Source organism: Scleropages formosus, chromosome 2, assembly GCF_900964775.1.
Source record: "Scleropages formosus chromosome 2, fSclFor1.1, whole genome shotgun sequence".
Classification (NCBI taxonomy): Eukaryota; Metazoa; Chordata; class Actinopteri; order Osteoglossiformes; family Osteoglossidae; genus Scleropages; species Scleropages formosus.
Window position 1 is genome coordinate 30,120,314 of NC_041807.1, and position 17,149 is coordinate 30,137,462.

General features: G+C 39.9%; 2 protein-coding genes across 18 annotated transcripts in view; both read right to left on the minus strand.

Annotated features, from left to right (window-relative positions):
- Nucleotides 1-433: 433 nt before the first annotated feature.
- wnt5a (wingless-type MMTV integration site family, member 5a) lies at nt 434-10,415 on the minus strand. The gene is made up of 5 exons (XM_018737691.2): nt 9,425-10,415; nt 6,183-6,319; nt 5,109-5,356; nt 2,753-3,045; nt 434-2,297 (listed from the first exon to the last, which is right to left on the minus strand). Exons 2-5 carry the CDS (start codon nt 6,305-6,307, stop codon nt 1,839-1,841), a joined length of 1,125 nt encoding a protein of 374 aa, XP_018593207.1. The 5' UTR covers nt 6,308-6,319; nt 9,425-10,415; the 3' UTR covers nt 434-1,838.
- Nucleotides 10,416-17,071: 6,656 nt separating this feature from the next.
- Nucleotides 17,072-17,149, minus strand: part of LOC108925612 (ERC protein 2) — a 238,838-nt gene continuing 238,760 nt past the window's right edge. For all 17 annotated transcript variants that reach the window (XM_029249231.1, XM_018737690.2, XM_018737689.2 and 14 more), the window contains one exon: nt 17,072-17,144. The gene's annotated coding sequence lies outside the window, so the exon portion shown is untranslated. The remainder of the gene's footprint in view (nt 17,145-17,149) is intronic.

The window sequence follows — 17,149 nt, forward strand, 5'->3', positions numbered from 1 at the left end:
AGGCTCTTGGCATTATTTTGGAGTAAAACCAAGGCTTCCATGTGTGAATTAAGGGGACAGAAAGGACTATGTAAAATTCACCTGTGGACTCAAACACCAATCAAGCATTAATTTCATTTTCCATCCGCATCATTTTTATATTCATATAGATATGCATTTAGATTTTTTTTAATACATAAAAAAATACACCCATATGCTGGTACAACAAAAACAGCACCACATTTAATATTTATGAAGATAGACCAAATAAGATTCCCAGTACATTTATTTAGTGTTTTGATTGGTTCATAGTAAAATCAATGTATCAGAATCTGTAATAGGTAAACACTTCATAGTTTAGAATGTAAGAATAAAAAAATACAATTGGCAAAAAAGCTTTAAACATTTCTGTACAAAGTCAATTTCTGTATAAATACCTGTAAATTGGTGAAAAAAAAAAGTTTAATAGCCCAACAGGGGAAGAGTTAAATGCCTAAATAAGTCATGTTGAACTTAACTCTGAACTTAAGTCAATTACTTCCAAAGCACAGCACAAAACACTGATATGCAGGGTTTGTTTAAATTTTAATTTAAAAAAAGCTTCACTCAGAAGAGAAGTATTTCTGCAAGCTTCAATAACCAAACCAGCTAATAAATATATGGATTGATCAATAATGTGTAGAAGAATTACAGTATATAAGTTTGGGATCATGGACCATCCTGGAATCATGCAAAATATCAATAACCCCAACATGTGCATCTCTTTGGCTCTTGTAAAGAATCCATCCAGCAGCAGTGTTCAAAGTGAAGGAGTATGTAGGCAGCATGAGAGGAGTAAAGTGCATTCCCTTTAAAAACCAACAGCCGGAGCAGAAATCCAACATCAAGTACAATGCATTTCTCCAGGTTTCTCATACTGATTAAAGAATGTGTCGATGTGACACCATTGTAATTTAAGTGAAACAAGAATTCAGCAACACCTGCAAAATGCCTTTCATTAAAATACTGCTTATTTTAAACAACTACATTAAGAGCTTGGGGGGAGGTCCCTAAAATTTACAAAAAAGCTGAAAATATGATTTAATCATTGTTGTACATACAGAGCAAAGAATATTCATCCAAAAATATGATCTTAAATGCTTAGCTGTGTTGATATGGAAAATCTAGGAAAAAAGGGGAAATTTTTGTTTTGTTAAGTATTTGAACTTGCAGCCATCTCTAAAAGTGCAAATGCCTGTGTGGCTCTCAAACCTAAAGAAGTAGGTCGAGAGGTGATGGCAAGTCATTAAGTTTAGCACCATCCATCATACACTGGAGCCTCCATAAAGATTTTTTCCTCTAACTCCACACAGAGCACCAGTCAGGAGTTCACACAACCTTCAACATGACCTTAAATGTAGTTCCACCTTACTGAGATGCAATGCTACTCTGCCAACAGTGGTTCATATACCTCACCTAGGTGCACCTTGTCATTTCTGCTTTCTTTACCAATGTCGGCAAACCTGGTCCTTAAAGGCAATTCCATCCTGCCCCTCCCCCATCTGTACCTGTGACAAATTGAGAAATTAGAAGTGAGCCCAACATGGACTTTCATTTGTTTAGTGGAACTCTAAGGCCTACGCACAAGGCTGTTATACGTTTTTACCACTTGATTTATACACACGGACACCAACATTATGGGGAAGCCACGGTCTTTCCAAAAAAGAGGGACAGGGGGAATCTCTGTAAATAAATATTTCAATGAGTTTCTGCAGACAATAGATTTTGGTATCAACTACTAGAAAAATGTCAGTCTTCTGCAATGTTATAATTGTTTAACTCTATAAATATAATTTATATAGTTTCTTTCCTCTTAAAACTTATTTGCAGACAAACTGGTCCACTATTTTCGTGCACCTCTTGCATTTGACGTAGCAGCACCAGTGGAACTTGCAGTGGCACCTCTCAACCACCTGAGCCTTGTACTGGTCATAGCCGCGGCCACAGCACATGAGCTCACAGCCGTCCATGCCCTCCGAGGTCTTGTTGCAGAGGCGGCCTGTGGTCCCTAGCGAGCCCGTGCTCTCATTGCTCACGCAGTAATCCGGGCTCTGGTCAATATAGATGAGGTCATTGCTTGTGGGTGCGTTGAACTTGTTGTTGACCTGGACCAGCTTGCCTCGGGGGTTGAGCTTCATGATGGTGGCGCTGTCATACTTTTCTTTGAGTGCATCGCCCACTTTGCGGAAGTCAGCCAATTGCAGCCAGCAGGTCTTCAGGCTGCAGGAGCCTGAGACTCCGTGGCATTTGCAAGAGACATGGGCCAAGTCCGATACAGCCTGTATGTCAAAACAAAAGAAACATGAGTTTCAGCATTGAACCCAAACTTGTTCTCACTCCTTTAGACAATCACATGAGAGCTGCTTTGAACTATACCACACTGCCATGACAATAGAAGAATAAGGTTGCTCAAACATTTTCAGTTAAAACAAAATCAACAGTGAATTAATTAAAAATAATGGAAATGTTTAGTTTCGTCTGAAATGTTCAATTTGCCTAAAAAATTATAAAAGAAACATTAAGATTCAATCTAGGAAAGGCTTAAGAATCAAAGTTCAAAGAAAACCCTTGAAAGAAAATGTCTGAAACCTGTTACCCAGATGAAAACCGATAGGGCTCAAATCAGTTCAGCCTGCATTTTCTTGGTTTCATCTAAGACAAAACTGCATGCTGGTGTCCACCATTGCCAAGACGCCATGACGATTTACAAAGAGAGCATATTGAGGACACTTACCCTTCTCCCTGCTTCATTGTTGTGCAAGTTCATCAAGAGACGAGCACTCTCGTGGGATCCCTTCTGATAGGTCTTCTCACGCTCACGGGCATCCACAAACTCTTTTGAGAACCTGTAGCCATAGTTGAGGTTGTCTCCACAGCCACCCCACAGCCAGTCCCGGGGCAAATCTTTAGGCCGGGCCGCCCTGCTGCAACCACACGACGACAGCTCCCCCTCCCGGCAAGCGCGGCTGACTGCGTTGACCACACCCGCTGCACTGATGGCATACGTGAAGGCTGTCTCACGGCTTCCTAGTAGGGTACAAGCATTGCAGCCATCAGTTGATGTGCACAAACACAGTATGTGGTGCACAACTGAAAGATCGGGGGGGGAATGGGACTTAACAGAAACCAGGACAGAAACTGTATACTGCATAACAGTATAAAGGAGGAATTAAGTTAACTTTTCCCATAAAAACACAAACAAAAACATGCACATTTCAGCACTTCTCTGGTAGCCTGACAACACAAGTCGGCCTAATCTGACCCTCATAATTCTCCAGGAAAGGTGATGAAAGGTCCAAAATAGGGAGGGTATACTGAAGACTTCCTCTGGCAGCCACCGACAGGAAATTTCCTGTACGACAGGGCATGCAGTGAATCTGTGCCCCTCAAACAGTCTGAAAGAACGTTCAAAGGGCTAAAAACAAAATGGTACATCGCAGTAGATCCTGGAAACCATTTTCAAATGTGAATAACAGAGGTTCTGAATCTTATCCAGATAGGAAAACTTGACAGCAGGGTCAGCCAAGGGGGAAAAAGGTCATTACATTTTACAACTTCAAACACATTGAAGGAGATTGCCTAATAGCAGAGTTGTTGACAGATGAGCTGTCCTCATACTGCTGGTCATCTTCAGACATTCCATACTGCCCTTTCTCAGTGGCCATGTTGCACACTGGCAACATCACTACCTAGCAGTAACCTATTCCAAGATATATTCCACACATTATGTTGACAAAAAACTAGGGTGTGTTCCAGCTCTTCCATGTCTACAGTTTCCATTGAACACTTAAAATAACTTGATCAGTAAATTATTTTTGCTCCCCAGTTAATAAACATTCCCCCCAGTTTAAAGATAGATTTTCAGTTTGAAAAACTTCCTCAGCCACCCTGGGGATCAAGATGAAATGCAACTCGTTTCTATATACTGTCACAGAATTAAAACCCACATTTGCATTGACATTTTAAATTGTCACGAAAACACTGGCTACTTCCAGGTTTTGCCTAGCTTTCAATAGTCTTTTCAGAACAAAAAAAAACATTATGAAAAGCAGTGCGTGTCTGTTGGTGTATGGTTTTCAGTTTAAACAAACAGAAAAGTGGTGATATGACACAAAAGTCAGGGAGTGTCTTGCAATCCACAAAGACACGCAAGACTCCAAACTAGGACCCAGTTAGTCTGGCACGACATAGTTCAGCAGCGCTGAGAAGCTGCAGGGCCCACAGAGAACATGATTCCTGTACTCTAGCAATGCCATTTAGGTACAACATTAACGCATGAAAACTGTCATACTCGAGTTCTTTTTTCCTCTCTCTTTTGAACTCTAAATATTGTGCCCTGGAATAACAAAGGCAACTCCATGAACTAAAGTTCAGCCTTGCAGGCACTTTGACTTGCCCCATATGAGATCATTTACAAATTTTATATTTAAATATGAAACTAGCAATGATTTTAATATTAGACTAGTGCCAGATCAGGTACCATGAAATATTTTTTACAAAACCCACTTCTGCAATACAGTTTAAGTGGATTATAACCAATAAAATGCAGGAACATATTGAAAAGGAATGGAGCCAACAAAAAAAGTCCTACCATACCAAATATATACTGCAAATTCTGAGAAACATTGTACATTCTTTGAAGAAACTAAGGTTCAGTGTGTCTATAACAACTTAAACGCAGAGCATGCATTAATCTGGCCAAATTATTCATTATATTCAGTGTCAAATGTGAGTAATTTTGAGAGAACCCACATCTGATTTGTCCACAAAACCTCATCATAAAACTATTTTTAACCACAGCTGCTAAAAATAACTCCATGCGAAGTCCTATATAGTGAACATAAGGGCAAAAACTTCCAGTTCCACAGATGTGTGACTTCAGAGCTTATTTATTGAAAAAAGCAAACTGGCCCACTAGCATCCTTGTTCTGGACACAACTGATGAACTCTGAATTATCAGTAGTAATTCTGGACATGTTCTGTTTAAAGATATTTGAGGACTTGAGGATGATGGGTCTCCGGCGCCAGCAAAAAACAGTATCACGAAAAAGGCATCCACCACATGTGGAACAGAGACAGTTGCCACTTACCTATCTGCATGACCCGGCCGAAGACTGACGAATTGTCCACAGTGCTGCAGTTCCAGCGCCGATTCCGGAACTGGTACTGGCACTCCTTGATGCCCGTCTTGGCCCCTTCTCCAATGTATTGCATGTGGTCCTGGTATAGCTGGCAGAGCTTCTTCTGCCCCTGTGAGAGGCCGGCCAGCTGGCTGCACAGCGGCTGCGCGCCTATGATGTAAGCCTCTGGAATCAGAAGAGGATTCATGGCCAGGGACCTGTAAAGTGAAACATTGCAGAAAATCACAATTAGTCTTGAAAGTAACTCAATATAACCCAATTTAAGAAAGGCAGGGGGTTGGGCTAGGAGGATAAACTGCTGTATTTTGGAAGTCATTTGCACCTGAATCGCATGGAGAGAGCATCTGAATCAAGCTCTGTACAAATACATTGAACTAGTATTAATATAGCTGACATATTCACAACATTTTCCTGCAACAGAGTGATACCACATATGCAATAAAGCAAAGAAAAAAATAAAGCATGAATGTATGAGAAAGGCACAGTATAAAAGTGTTACATTAAGAATTTGCTTAGAGTGTATACCTGCAGTCAAGAGAAGTCAGTGAGCATTTTTTCATGACTATATCTACTCTACTGAAAAGATTAACTGCTGAAAATGACAGTTAGTTTTCACACACTACAGAATACGTGTCTGAACATTTTTGGAAATTTAGTAAAACCACAGTATTTTCAGTCTTATATAATATTCATAATTTTGGTTTGGCAAACTGAGAAATAGGAGGAAAAAAATACTAAAAATGGGTTCAGCTCAAGTCAGCATGTTTCATTGTTTTCATGAAGTTTTAAATGTGGTAAAGCACAAATAAGCTTCCCATGAAAATGTGTACAGTGAAAGTCAATATTGACCACCTTTACCATTAGCAGAACATTGAGGTCAAAATACATATCACTTTTGCAGATGTCTCTTTACAGTCAGAAAATTCAGTGTTAATTTCTGGTGAAATGCTCCACAAACTGGCATCATACTTTCATCATTATGATGTCTGAGAACATCTCATCCAAAGGCAAAGTTATACATACCACCAAGAACTAGCCTCCACAACAGCTTGCATGAAGAATGCCAGGAAGGCAACAGTGAACACAAAATGTCTAGAATCCATAATGATGGTGAATGTTGAAAAGCCCAGCCTGTGTGGTGGCAGCATTCTGAAAGACGTCTGCAGAAAAGCAAGAAACAGTTTTAGTAATCAGCTGACCCCCTTAAAAACGAGAGACTACAGAGCCCGTGGAGAATTGACTTGTACTTGACACACTTCGGTGAAGGCTTCGGTTGTCTAAAGACGACCTTGGAACTTTGGGGAATGAGGGGGCTGCATTTGGTTACAGAGCTGTGATCTGGATCTCTGATCCTGTGCGAATCACATGGACATGATGGACAAGCACCCATCAGAACACCATGGCCTTCAAGCCAAAATACATTTTTGGGTGCAGTCGATAATTCAGTGCTACATCACTTGCTGTTGTCTTTAATTTTTACACAGCTGAATTTTGAACAGAAACCTCAGAATATCATATATGTGAAAATTCCATTCATGGGACAGAATTATCTTTCAGCCTTCAATATTTAAAGCGGCAATTAAAATCTGTGTGCATTCTATTATGTACAATTAAACCTGAGTACTTTAAAAATATAGAAAAGGTTAGGTTGAAATTCAAACAGAGAAACATGACAAAAATCAAAATAAAATCTTAAATTCACGAATTTTGAGAAAATTACACATAAAATTATTTTTAAAACTACGACGTAAGCTAAAATTCCACAACTGAAATGAATGAAACCGAAAGTTAATTTATTCCAGAAGGTAATTTGTGAATATTGTCGTGCTGCTTTTGAAAAATAGATATTAGCATTATTTGGCTAATATTGTTTAACGCCTATTCTGAGTTTCATATTCGGCCCCGAAGAAATTAGCTGGAAACGCCTAAATATATTTAAATATTGATTTGCACCTGCAGAGCCGCAAAAAGGTCGGTGTATTATTAATCCTTAAAAAAAGTGAATTTAAAATGCGCACATAAAAGGACGTCCTGGTCTTCAACTGTCGGATAATGAAGGATCCGCCAAGATTTCCATTTAAAATATTAAATTTAGGAAATAAGGCTTCACATTTGTATGGTAATTTTACAAATATACCCGTCAAAAATAAACAAAATTTTTGGGAAAAATAGATTTATTAAAAAACCCCTTCCCAACTCGTTATAATTTAATTTTTCCATGTAACGAAGCAATACGAATTAACAAATGCAGTGAAATAACACTGACAAATAATTTATTTTGACAAAAGAAAATTACACTTGAAATTTCAACAGGGAATAAAACAATTAGACCATTGAAAAAAATTTGTAGGTCTACTACTAAAGTCATAGTACACTTTGCGCTCGAACCCAGAACCTGAGGCTGAGTTACTTAATATTAATGACTACAAAGTAGCATAAAATGTCTCAAAATACAGGCAAACAGGCTCCTTGTGCTCATGCAGTTTTGTCAAGTAATACAAATAATTTCGATTACTGTACAACCTGGTTATAAATAGAACTCACAAGATTACCACTCTTGGAGGGACAAAGTTCCCATGTTTAATGCTTTTGCCCCGAGGTATCAAAATTTTCGTATTCACATATTTTCTGTAAAAAACGGAAACTAAATTCCCCTCGTTCTTCTTATTCTTACCCAAATGAAATATGCATAATTTCGAGATTTCATTTACGTAATAAAACTTTGCCAGAAACTTCTGTGAAAATCTTGGCAATATCTGAAAATAAAAATCAACTAATCTTTTGCTACGATTTCGTTCGTGGAAAAAAAAAATTGCTTTTAAAACCATGCCATTGTTAGCGGTTAGAATAATGCATAATTAAAATGACAAAACGGCCGTTATTTTTTACCCAAAATAATAGTATTGTTTATTGAATACACGTGTGGTGTATAACAGTGACCTGACTGGAGTGTACATGAATCAGTGAATGAATCACTCGTTGCCCTGCTGTTGTCTTAAGTTATGTTACGGAAAAACACACGTAAGAAATGCGGTCTGTTAACGGGGTCCCCGCTCTACACTTAACACTGAGCTCCTTAATCTCAACACGGGGGAAAATCATTCATCATCGTCGTCATCATCATTAGTGCGCTCACATCTTTGTCCAAGGCGACCCACAATGTTATATCAACTTTACAATAACTTTTCCGTCTAGGAGGCACGATATTCTTGCTGTATAAAATCAGGGTAAGTACCTTGATCAAGGGTCGAGGGATTTGAACCAATAACCCTTCGGCGGCAACACCACCTGCTCACAGTAGGAGCGAACTTGGGGCGCAGGTGTGATATGCCCCTCGGAATCCGGGGAAACCCGAGGACAGAAAGGGAGGTGTTGGGGGGAGAAGGGAAGTAGAAGAAAGTATTGCTTTGGGGAGTATGTCGGGATAGGGACATATAGACTAACAGAGCGTAGCTGCAAATCAAACTACGACTGTTATATTAAACAACAGCAGTGATTATCTTTGCAAATAAACCTCACTCCACTCGTTGTGTTACTTCACTGAGATGTATTTATACTTTCTCTTTATGCGCTTAAGAGTGTTACTCCTGCAGTCTGTGCGCGCCGATACAGCTCAACGACCCACAAAAGGAATTAAACACACACTGAAAAATTGAAATGTCATACAAGTCGAGATTTGTCGGCTAAATTCCTGTCGTAATTCGCTATAAATTGGGGATACGGCCAATAAACCAATGCCAACGCCAACAACCGCCAACAAAATGCATTGCTGGAGGCATGGACGTTCATAACTATTTAGTATGCACAGGAAGATTTCAGTTTGGCCCTAATTCGATAGCAATAACGCTTAGCTCCCTGCCTTTGCTAGAGATGAAACAATCGATAACAGTTGCGGATGTAAATGTGCAACAGAATATACCTGAACGAAATGAGCCCAAAACATACAGAGTCCTACAGCCAGCTGCGGCCACACCGTCCAGCAAGGGGCGCCATCATCAAAGACTATTGTCGCCATAAAAAAAGGTATAAACTAAAGACTAAAAAGAAATTATATAAACACAACAAGGCAGGAAAAAAACAATTCCAGCCAGTTTGGGAACAATGTTTTTGGCATTTTTGTTAGAGGGAAAAGTAAGATCGGGGAATGTAGGCTTGGGCAGGCGATGGTAATGCTTAGGTCAGGATGTGCACATATGACATATAAACCGCGAGCAAACAAATTCACTACTGGAAGACTCATCACTAAAGGATGAGCGCGGTCTTACCTCTGACAGGTCTTGCAATCCCCGATTTTAAGGAGGATCAACGTCGAACTAGCAAAGCCTTTGCCAAAGCAGGGACCCGGACTGGCGCACACAGTTCGCACCTCCTGTAGCTTTCTGTTGTCCAAAATGTTGCAAATCCAAGGCGCGCGGCGTGGAAATCAGCCTTCTTCCCAGTTTAGGTGCCCTCAAATTTCCAGGCAAAGTCCGAAATCTGAACCGTTAAATCAATGTTGCCAACAAAAACCGTGGGCGTTAGTGAAATCAGAGGTGTCCACAACAGCAAACTTTATTCAAATCAAACAGCTGCCTGCTGCATTTGTTTCAGAAATAAAACGTAAGACGATCAGTTACCTTTTTCCTCCTTAGGCCCCCCCTCCAAAAAAAAAAAAAAAAAAAAAAAATCCCTGCAAGGTCCGCCGCAGAGTTGGTGCCGACAGAGAAGGAACTGTTAGAGGAGACTCAGGTGACGGTGTTCGGAGTGTAAGAATGGAGAGCAATCCAGGGGGCCGTGCAGCTCGAGCCCCAGTCCCGGTCCCGTCCCGGTCCAAGTCCTTGGACTGTGTCTACCTGCTGAGAACCCCACGCCGCGAGCTCCTTTCCACGAGTGGGGCCGTTATCTCATCCTCCATTCTCCTGAGCGACACCAGCCTTCACAGTTCCCACCGTGTTCAACACACGTAAAACACACGTCTAAACCTGGAATCCGAAGTACTGGATTTAAGTTAAGTTTTCCTCAGAATCCAACAGTTTTCCAAGAGAGAAGTTCGGGAGACCGGGTGCGGGTGAAGAAGATCGGTCCTCTCAAAAACACCTCAAAACAGCAACTGTACAGTTACAGGACTGTATAAAATACCGTAACTGAGGTCTCGTTCGGGTTACTAAATGAATATAGAAAGTGTGTTTTCACCCCCAAAACGTGTAAAATGAAACAGAACGAGTCCCCGCTTTTCGCTCTCTCCTCATCACCTGCCTTCTCGCCCTCTCCCTCAGACTGGGCGCCGCGCTCGCGGACGCGCGTCGGAAAAACTTGGACTTTGCGCATGCGCATAGCGCAGCCCATCAGCGCGACTTCTAAGTTTTTAAAGTCGCAAAAACTCAAAAAAGAAAAGAAGAAAAGCCGCGAAAGTGCGACAGCACGCGAAGTGGCGCCGCGCGCGGGTCGGGATAGCCGTCAGGTGCCGCCCTGGTCACGGTGAGGTAAAAGTTGGGACAGGTAATTTAGGCGGAAACGTTACTTACTCTCTTTCTACGTGATTTCTAATTACGCCAAATATCATGTATATTCCACTTCTTATAACCTGTTTTGTTCCCATTTTTTTGTTGTCCCACGTTTCCGAGACAGACAGAGTAATTTAAATTCTTAAAATCGTGTAAGTTTTTGAAGCCTGGAATTTTCTCTGCTCAGTTTGGTCGATGAACAACATCTCCCCGTAGTATACGTCGTTTTTTTGGCTTACTCTTTCTTCTTGTAACTTAAGTAGTTATAAAACTACGCATAACATGCAAAACGAACCAGAATATTTTACAAATATTGAAATACATTATATTATGCTCTTGCATTTTCGTAAGTGTTAAAATTGATGTTTACATGTGTGGTTTGTGTAGAAAATGATGTAAAATAGCGAGAGAGAGAGGCAAGTCACAAGTCCGTTGTCGGCTGCGTAGTTTTTAATTGTTTATTTTTACTGCCTCAATATGCTTAACAAAAAAGTACAAATTAGAATCATTAGAATTAGAATTTTTAGAGAGAAAAATGTGAGGGCAGAGAAAAGCCAGGAACCCGGTGCAGTCGGATTTTGCGGGGGTAGCTACGTTTTACCACCACCAGTCTTGAGAGGTGTACATGAATTACAGGCACTTCGTGTAGTAAAAATGTTTATTTTCAGCAGATTTCCATAAATTTCCATAAATCGTTAATTAAACTAATCGCAAAAACATATTTTTCTGTGTGTAATTAATATTTGGCATAATTATTAACGAAGTCCATTTTTGATTTGTCCAGTGAGTTTTCCACTTGAGTTTACGCACCGCTCGCACTCGCAACGAGCTAAGTATATCAGACACACGATTAAAATGTGGAATGACCTAGACATACATTGAAAAAAGAGCACTAATTAAATGACTGTTATTCACCGACAGCGGCCTTGAAGCGGTACACCTATATAAGGCTTAAAGGTTTGCGGCGCCAGCACTACAAGGAAGGTTCAAGCACGGTGCCGAGTGGCTCCTTACGGCTATTTTCAGTTCTTGTTTGCCTCTATTGGGTTGTATTTCCTTTTATTTACTCCTGTTGGCTCTCATTGGCTCCTGTTGGCTCTTGCTTGCTCTTATTGGCTAATATCGGTTTGTATAGGACCTTACTCCTTGTCATTGGCTGCCATTTGGCCCGAGGGGGTTCATGGGTGGGAGGATGGGGGTTGCTTGAGAATAAATTGAAACTGTAAAAACTAAAAAAAAAAAAAAATGTGCAGAATCGTGCATAACAAAACAAGTGTCTCTATAGCCAAAAATAAACTCATAAAGTACCCTTGGGCTGTTACTGGCCCAGGTTTCATATTACCACTGACTCAATTCAGTGAGTGTGGTCCAGCCACCTTATTTACCTTGGACCATCACAAATACATGCAAGTATATGTAAAACAAAATGTGTATTGTATAGTTTCAATGAAAAACTTAGAGCATTTCAGGGTCTCTAATTGAGAACATTAATATAATGTCCTCATGGTTCATACCATTGATGTATTTTGCAATACAAGATATTGATTCTCCTCAAAGTTATTTATAGAGAAGGCTATCATATAACTTTGTGCTATGCACACATTTTTATTTTAGTCTGTAATGACATGCATGAATGAAAAATGCATGCTTTCTTTTTTTGTAGCCAAGAACACCCAGCAACATTTGAAACGGGCATCTTTAAGATAATGAATCTTAAAGTAAACATCTTTAAATAACAGCAGTACTTATTAAATTCAGGAGGATTCTATCGGACATAGTATGTTACATGTCCAATACCACAGCTTAATATAAGTATTTTAAAGTGTAAACATCAATAAATTGTCCACAGAGCAGAAAACTAGGTTAAGGTTTTTTTTTTTTTTGGGAGGTGAGGATTGTGTGTTTAGTGTTGTTTGTTTCCAAGCACAAATCTGAATCGGTTTCCACTGTCCATCTTTTAGTGTAAAATGAAATGATCCTGAAAGTAGTAGGGGAGAGTCTGTCTTTGGAACCACACTATCTCAACGTACTACCAGTGATGTCCAGGGCTCAGCTGAAGACATCTGTGCTCTTGACTGTTCTTTAAAATCTTTAAAGAATAGTACACACAAAGAAATTCATGAAATGTCATGTAAAAAAAATCTGAAGGAGCTAGTGACGGGGGTACAACAATGAACACATACATGTAATATAGCTGTGCAAAATGAAATCTTTAAAAATAAAAAAAGAAGTTCTTGAGTGAATATTAAGTTACTGTCCTTGAATGTGTTGCTGAAATGTCTTTTATTCCCTTCACTTGTGATGATAGGGGTCATGTGATAGCTTTGGAAACCCAAGCCAGATTTGGGAGATGCTGCTTGAGGAACAAGAAGAAGAGCCTCAGCGGGAATACTATCTTCCATCTGGGCAAGAGTGAGTGAGTGAATGAGGGAGAGCGCAAGCGAGTGAGCACAAGAGAGACATCACAATCTCCATCTCGTCATCCTAACATCAACAGATCTGACACTTCACCATTCCTTGGGGTTTCGCTCCTTTGAAAGGACATAAATGCTCCACTTTAGTGGAGTGCGGTGGAAGATCGTGTGATAACCCCAGCGAAGGCGCGTGCGCATCTCCCCATCTCTCCTTGCCAAGTGAACTACTCATCTTGTGGCCCACTGCAGATCCCTGAAAATGGTTCATGTCCAGATAGATGCTTACACTTATTCAGACTGCGCCACTGTCTGGGATAAATGAAACAAGTCTTGATGCATGGCTGAGCTTTTGTCCCTTGGGTTTAAAAGCTTGGCAACATCTGTTTAAGTTTATAAGGTAAAGAGCTGAAATTCAGGCCAGAGATCCTAAGAAAAAAAATAAACAGTTAATTCTTTTTACATCCAGTAACAGTAAAATGACAGATGGCTTTTAAGAGAGATTCATATTAACTTTATTAATATTACTGCTGTTCCTGATAATGTTACTTGAACATTCACATATTACTATATACTGTAGATGAAAACTATTAATCCCAAAGAAAATAGCACAAATGATTTGATAAATTTTTCTACAGGGGTCCATAGAACATTTTCTCCTGTAAAAATGTATAGATTGATTGATATGTTGCTTTTCCATATAATTTTCTCTTGATCATCCAGGGGAATCATTTGCCATCCATCTGGAATGATAAATCACTTTTATTGAATGAATATAAACAAGCTGGCCAGCACTAGTTATTCTGAGACACATTTCCACAAAGTTTGGAAATCTACATACCTTTCATTCTACACAACCAACAAGACACTGGTTAACAACAACTGCATGTTACATGCCCATTTTAAAACTCTTTGAGGAGTCTTTTTCATTTGAAACCGTTTTCAGATAATACAACCCAGAACATGCCACACGCATTTTAAGAAAATTGTACAAGAAGCACTATCAACCAAGGATCTAAAAAAGACCAGGGAAGAGTAAAGGCCCATTGATGCAGCACAATACTGTACACCCAAACACCACTCTGCACTATGACATTGGTATTGTACTTTATGTCAGCATTATCAAGGCCAGAACAGGTAAACATGATGCATAAAGTAACCCTACTTTCACTAAGAATTTAGCAGTGGCGTGCCAACTAGATACATATGTCACATTGAACAAATTAAATAAAGGAGTAGAAAACCATTACTGTACAACAAGGATCAAACATGGGAAAGGGTCCCAAAAGAATGCTAAACCAAATAAGTTATTCTAGAACATAAAAAACCAAATCACATAATTTATCTTTATATTATTATGAGAAAAAACAAATTATAAAATAATAAATACATTTTTGTAAAGCCCATAACATTTACATTCGTCACAGTGTTTATATAATTGTATATGTATTTTGAAAGACCAAGGAAAAATATTTAAAAAACTTGAAACAGGAAAAAATGTGCAGAAAACAAACCTAAATACCTACAGGAGGTTATTAATGCTAATATCAATTTAAAAACATCACTCAACAAAGAGAATAGCTTTTTTTGTCCCCTTAACTGCTGAAAATTGGCACTTTACATAAGAAGGAATTTGCATTTTCACACTTCTGTGTATATTTTTGTTTTCTACTAGGTCTGGGGTTTTTTATGGTAGGATGACCTACTTCAAGTATTCTGTAGTAGTGTTAAGGACCTGATAAGAGGACATGGAACAACATCCTCTAATGTAACATTGAAGAACATGCTGTTAGGCTCCTTGCGTAACATTGGCTACTTTTTTAATGTGAGACATGTTACGTCTTGTCCCTTGTACTATTATGCTTTCAGATACACAACATCTCAATAAATGAAAACTGGATTCTTTTCAGTATATCACACGTAAAGCTCTGATCAAACCTTCATATTAGGTAAAGTAAGTAATAGACAACCACACAAAAGTCCACGGAAGTCATTGCATCATTAAATGACAGGACTTCATCACAATTTTTGCCTTTTGGGACATAGTTCATTAGCTCCAAATCCAAATCAGATTTGCTGTTATTACTGCATAGATGTTTTAAAAAATGACAAAATAGAAAGAGTAAAAGCTTTATCAGCTATGGAATTTCTACAACATTAAATTTAATTAAAGATAGTTGTTAGTAATTTTACTTTCTCAAAGGTGAAGTTAGTAGTAATGAAGTATGTCAGTTTAATTTTTTTACCCCACTTATGCAAAGGTTTAGCTATGGTTGGACATTCCTTTGGACAAAACAGAATAATCTCAGGAAGGACCTACAGCCAAGCAGTCCTTGCGTGTTTGACAAGGAAGGCAAGGCTTCAGGAATGACTGCTGGCAGTCTTCTTGGGGTTGGTCTCTGAGAGGGCTGAGCTCGGACAAATATTCGACAACATTTGCCCGGCGCTTCCCGCCCTGTAAACACGATGACTTAACTGCAGTCCAATACATGCTCTAAGCGATCACATCAGCTAAGCTACAAGACACTGCAAGCTTGTGGAAATATAAAAAAAAAATTCATTTGCAATTCAACAGACATTTTGCTGAATGCAAGACACTCAAAGTTATGAATGTTATAAGCCCCATTTGCAAATGACTCCAGGTGTATTTTCACTTGTACCCTTTTAAGCCTTTATGTGCAAAATGCTTCAGTCTGATGATGTCAAATCAACCATTCCATACATTCATTCATTCGTGTACTGTTTTACTGACACTCTCTTAAAGCTAAAGATTCTCATTTGAAAGTGGTCACATTACTAAACACTGGTCTTTCTTTTCTTTGACAAGTCTGAAAAAAAATAAACATTTGTTTTCTTTTACATACATGTATCTGACCAAATATAGACACACACATATTTTATTTTATAGGCACATGCCATCTTGTTCAGAGGGACATTTGGAGTCACTAGAATGGACTAGTCCAGTTCAGACTGGTTTGACGTTCCGAAAGCGGCAGACACTGTCTCCACCTTGACCAGAGTCCGTGTGGGGTGAGAGTAGCACAGAGAGCCTCTTGAGGAAAGCCAAAATGTCAAACGAAGGTGTACTACAGGCCATCTGAAAGGCTTCAAGTTACACCTCTGTCGTATCGATTTTGAGCAGTACTATTCCAGAACCGCAGCTTTACCTTCTTTCATGACCAGCTCATTCTGCAGGACACCGTCAATACTTTTTTGTGGGGGTCAAGCAAGAAAGACAGTATGCACTGCTTATTCTGCTCGCTTGTCACAGCTCAGGATTGAAACATGGCTTCGTAAACGATTCGCTTTGTTTTTCTGAGCAGCACCGGTGCCATCAGAGAGGAACCCTGAAGTGGTTGAAGCAACCTTAGCAGCCAAGGAGAGCACATGCTGATTGTCGTTAATCCAGAAATATATCGTGGCTAAAAGATCAAGGGTGATGAAGGGGGTGATTGTGAACTTTTGGGGAGGTAAAGCTATGCATAAAAAACACTCAAGGTTAAGAAAAATGGCTTCAACTATAGTCTGCATAGAATGGATAGGGAACCACTTCAAACGGATGACACAGGTGAGTCAACATGAGGCAAAAGAAGGGACCACTGTGGAATCCATGCTCCCCCATTAAGGCATGACTCTGAAACGGCTCTGGTCGAACCTGGAGACGAGGAGGTCTTCCGTTCCGTGAAGACTGAGGCTTGAAAAAACCTGCCTCAGGTGTGTTTCCTCACTGCAGTGCCTAACTGAAGGTAGAAGTTATCCACAACACCAGCCAAGGGAGGAACTCCAGCATGAGAAGACTGTAGGTGTGAGCACAAAAGCTGAAAGGACGCAGTGTGTATGGCACATGTGAGGGTGGCACGCACCCGACCTGCTTTGTATAAGTGTCTCTGTGGGGGCTGTTGTGTGGGAGCAGGGTAACTGCTGTTGTATACAGGACACACAGGAGATGGGAGACCATTGTCATGTACGGGGTCAACAGAGGCTGTGTTCTTCCTGCAGGATCGGCACATCTGCGATGAGCTGATGATCCCTCCTGGTCTGCACAGATGTCGTTCCTCCGGCGTCCTCCTCGCTCTTCAACGTATCCCCGGCTGCA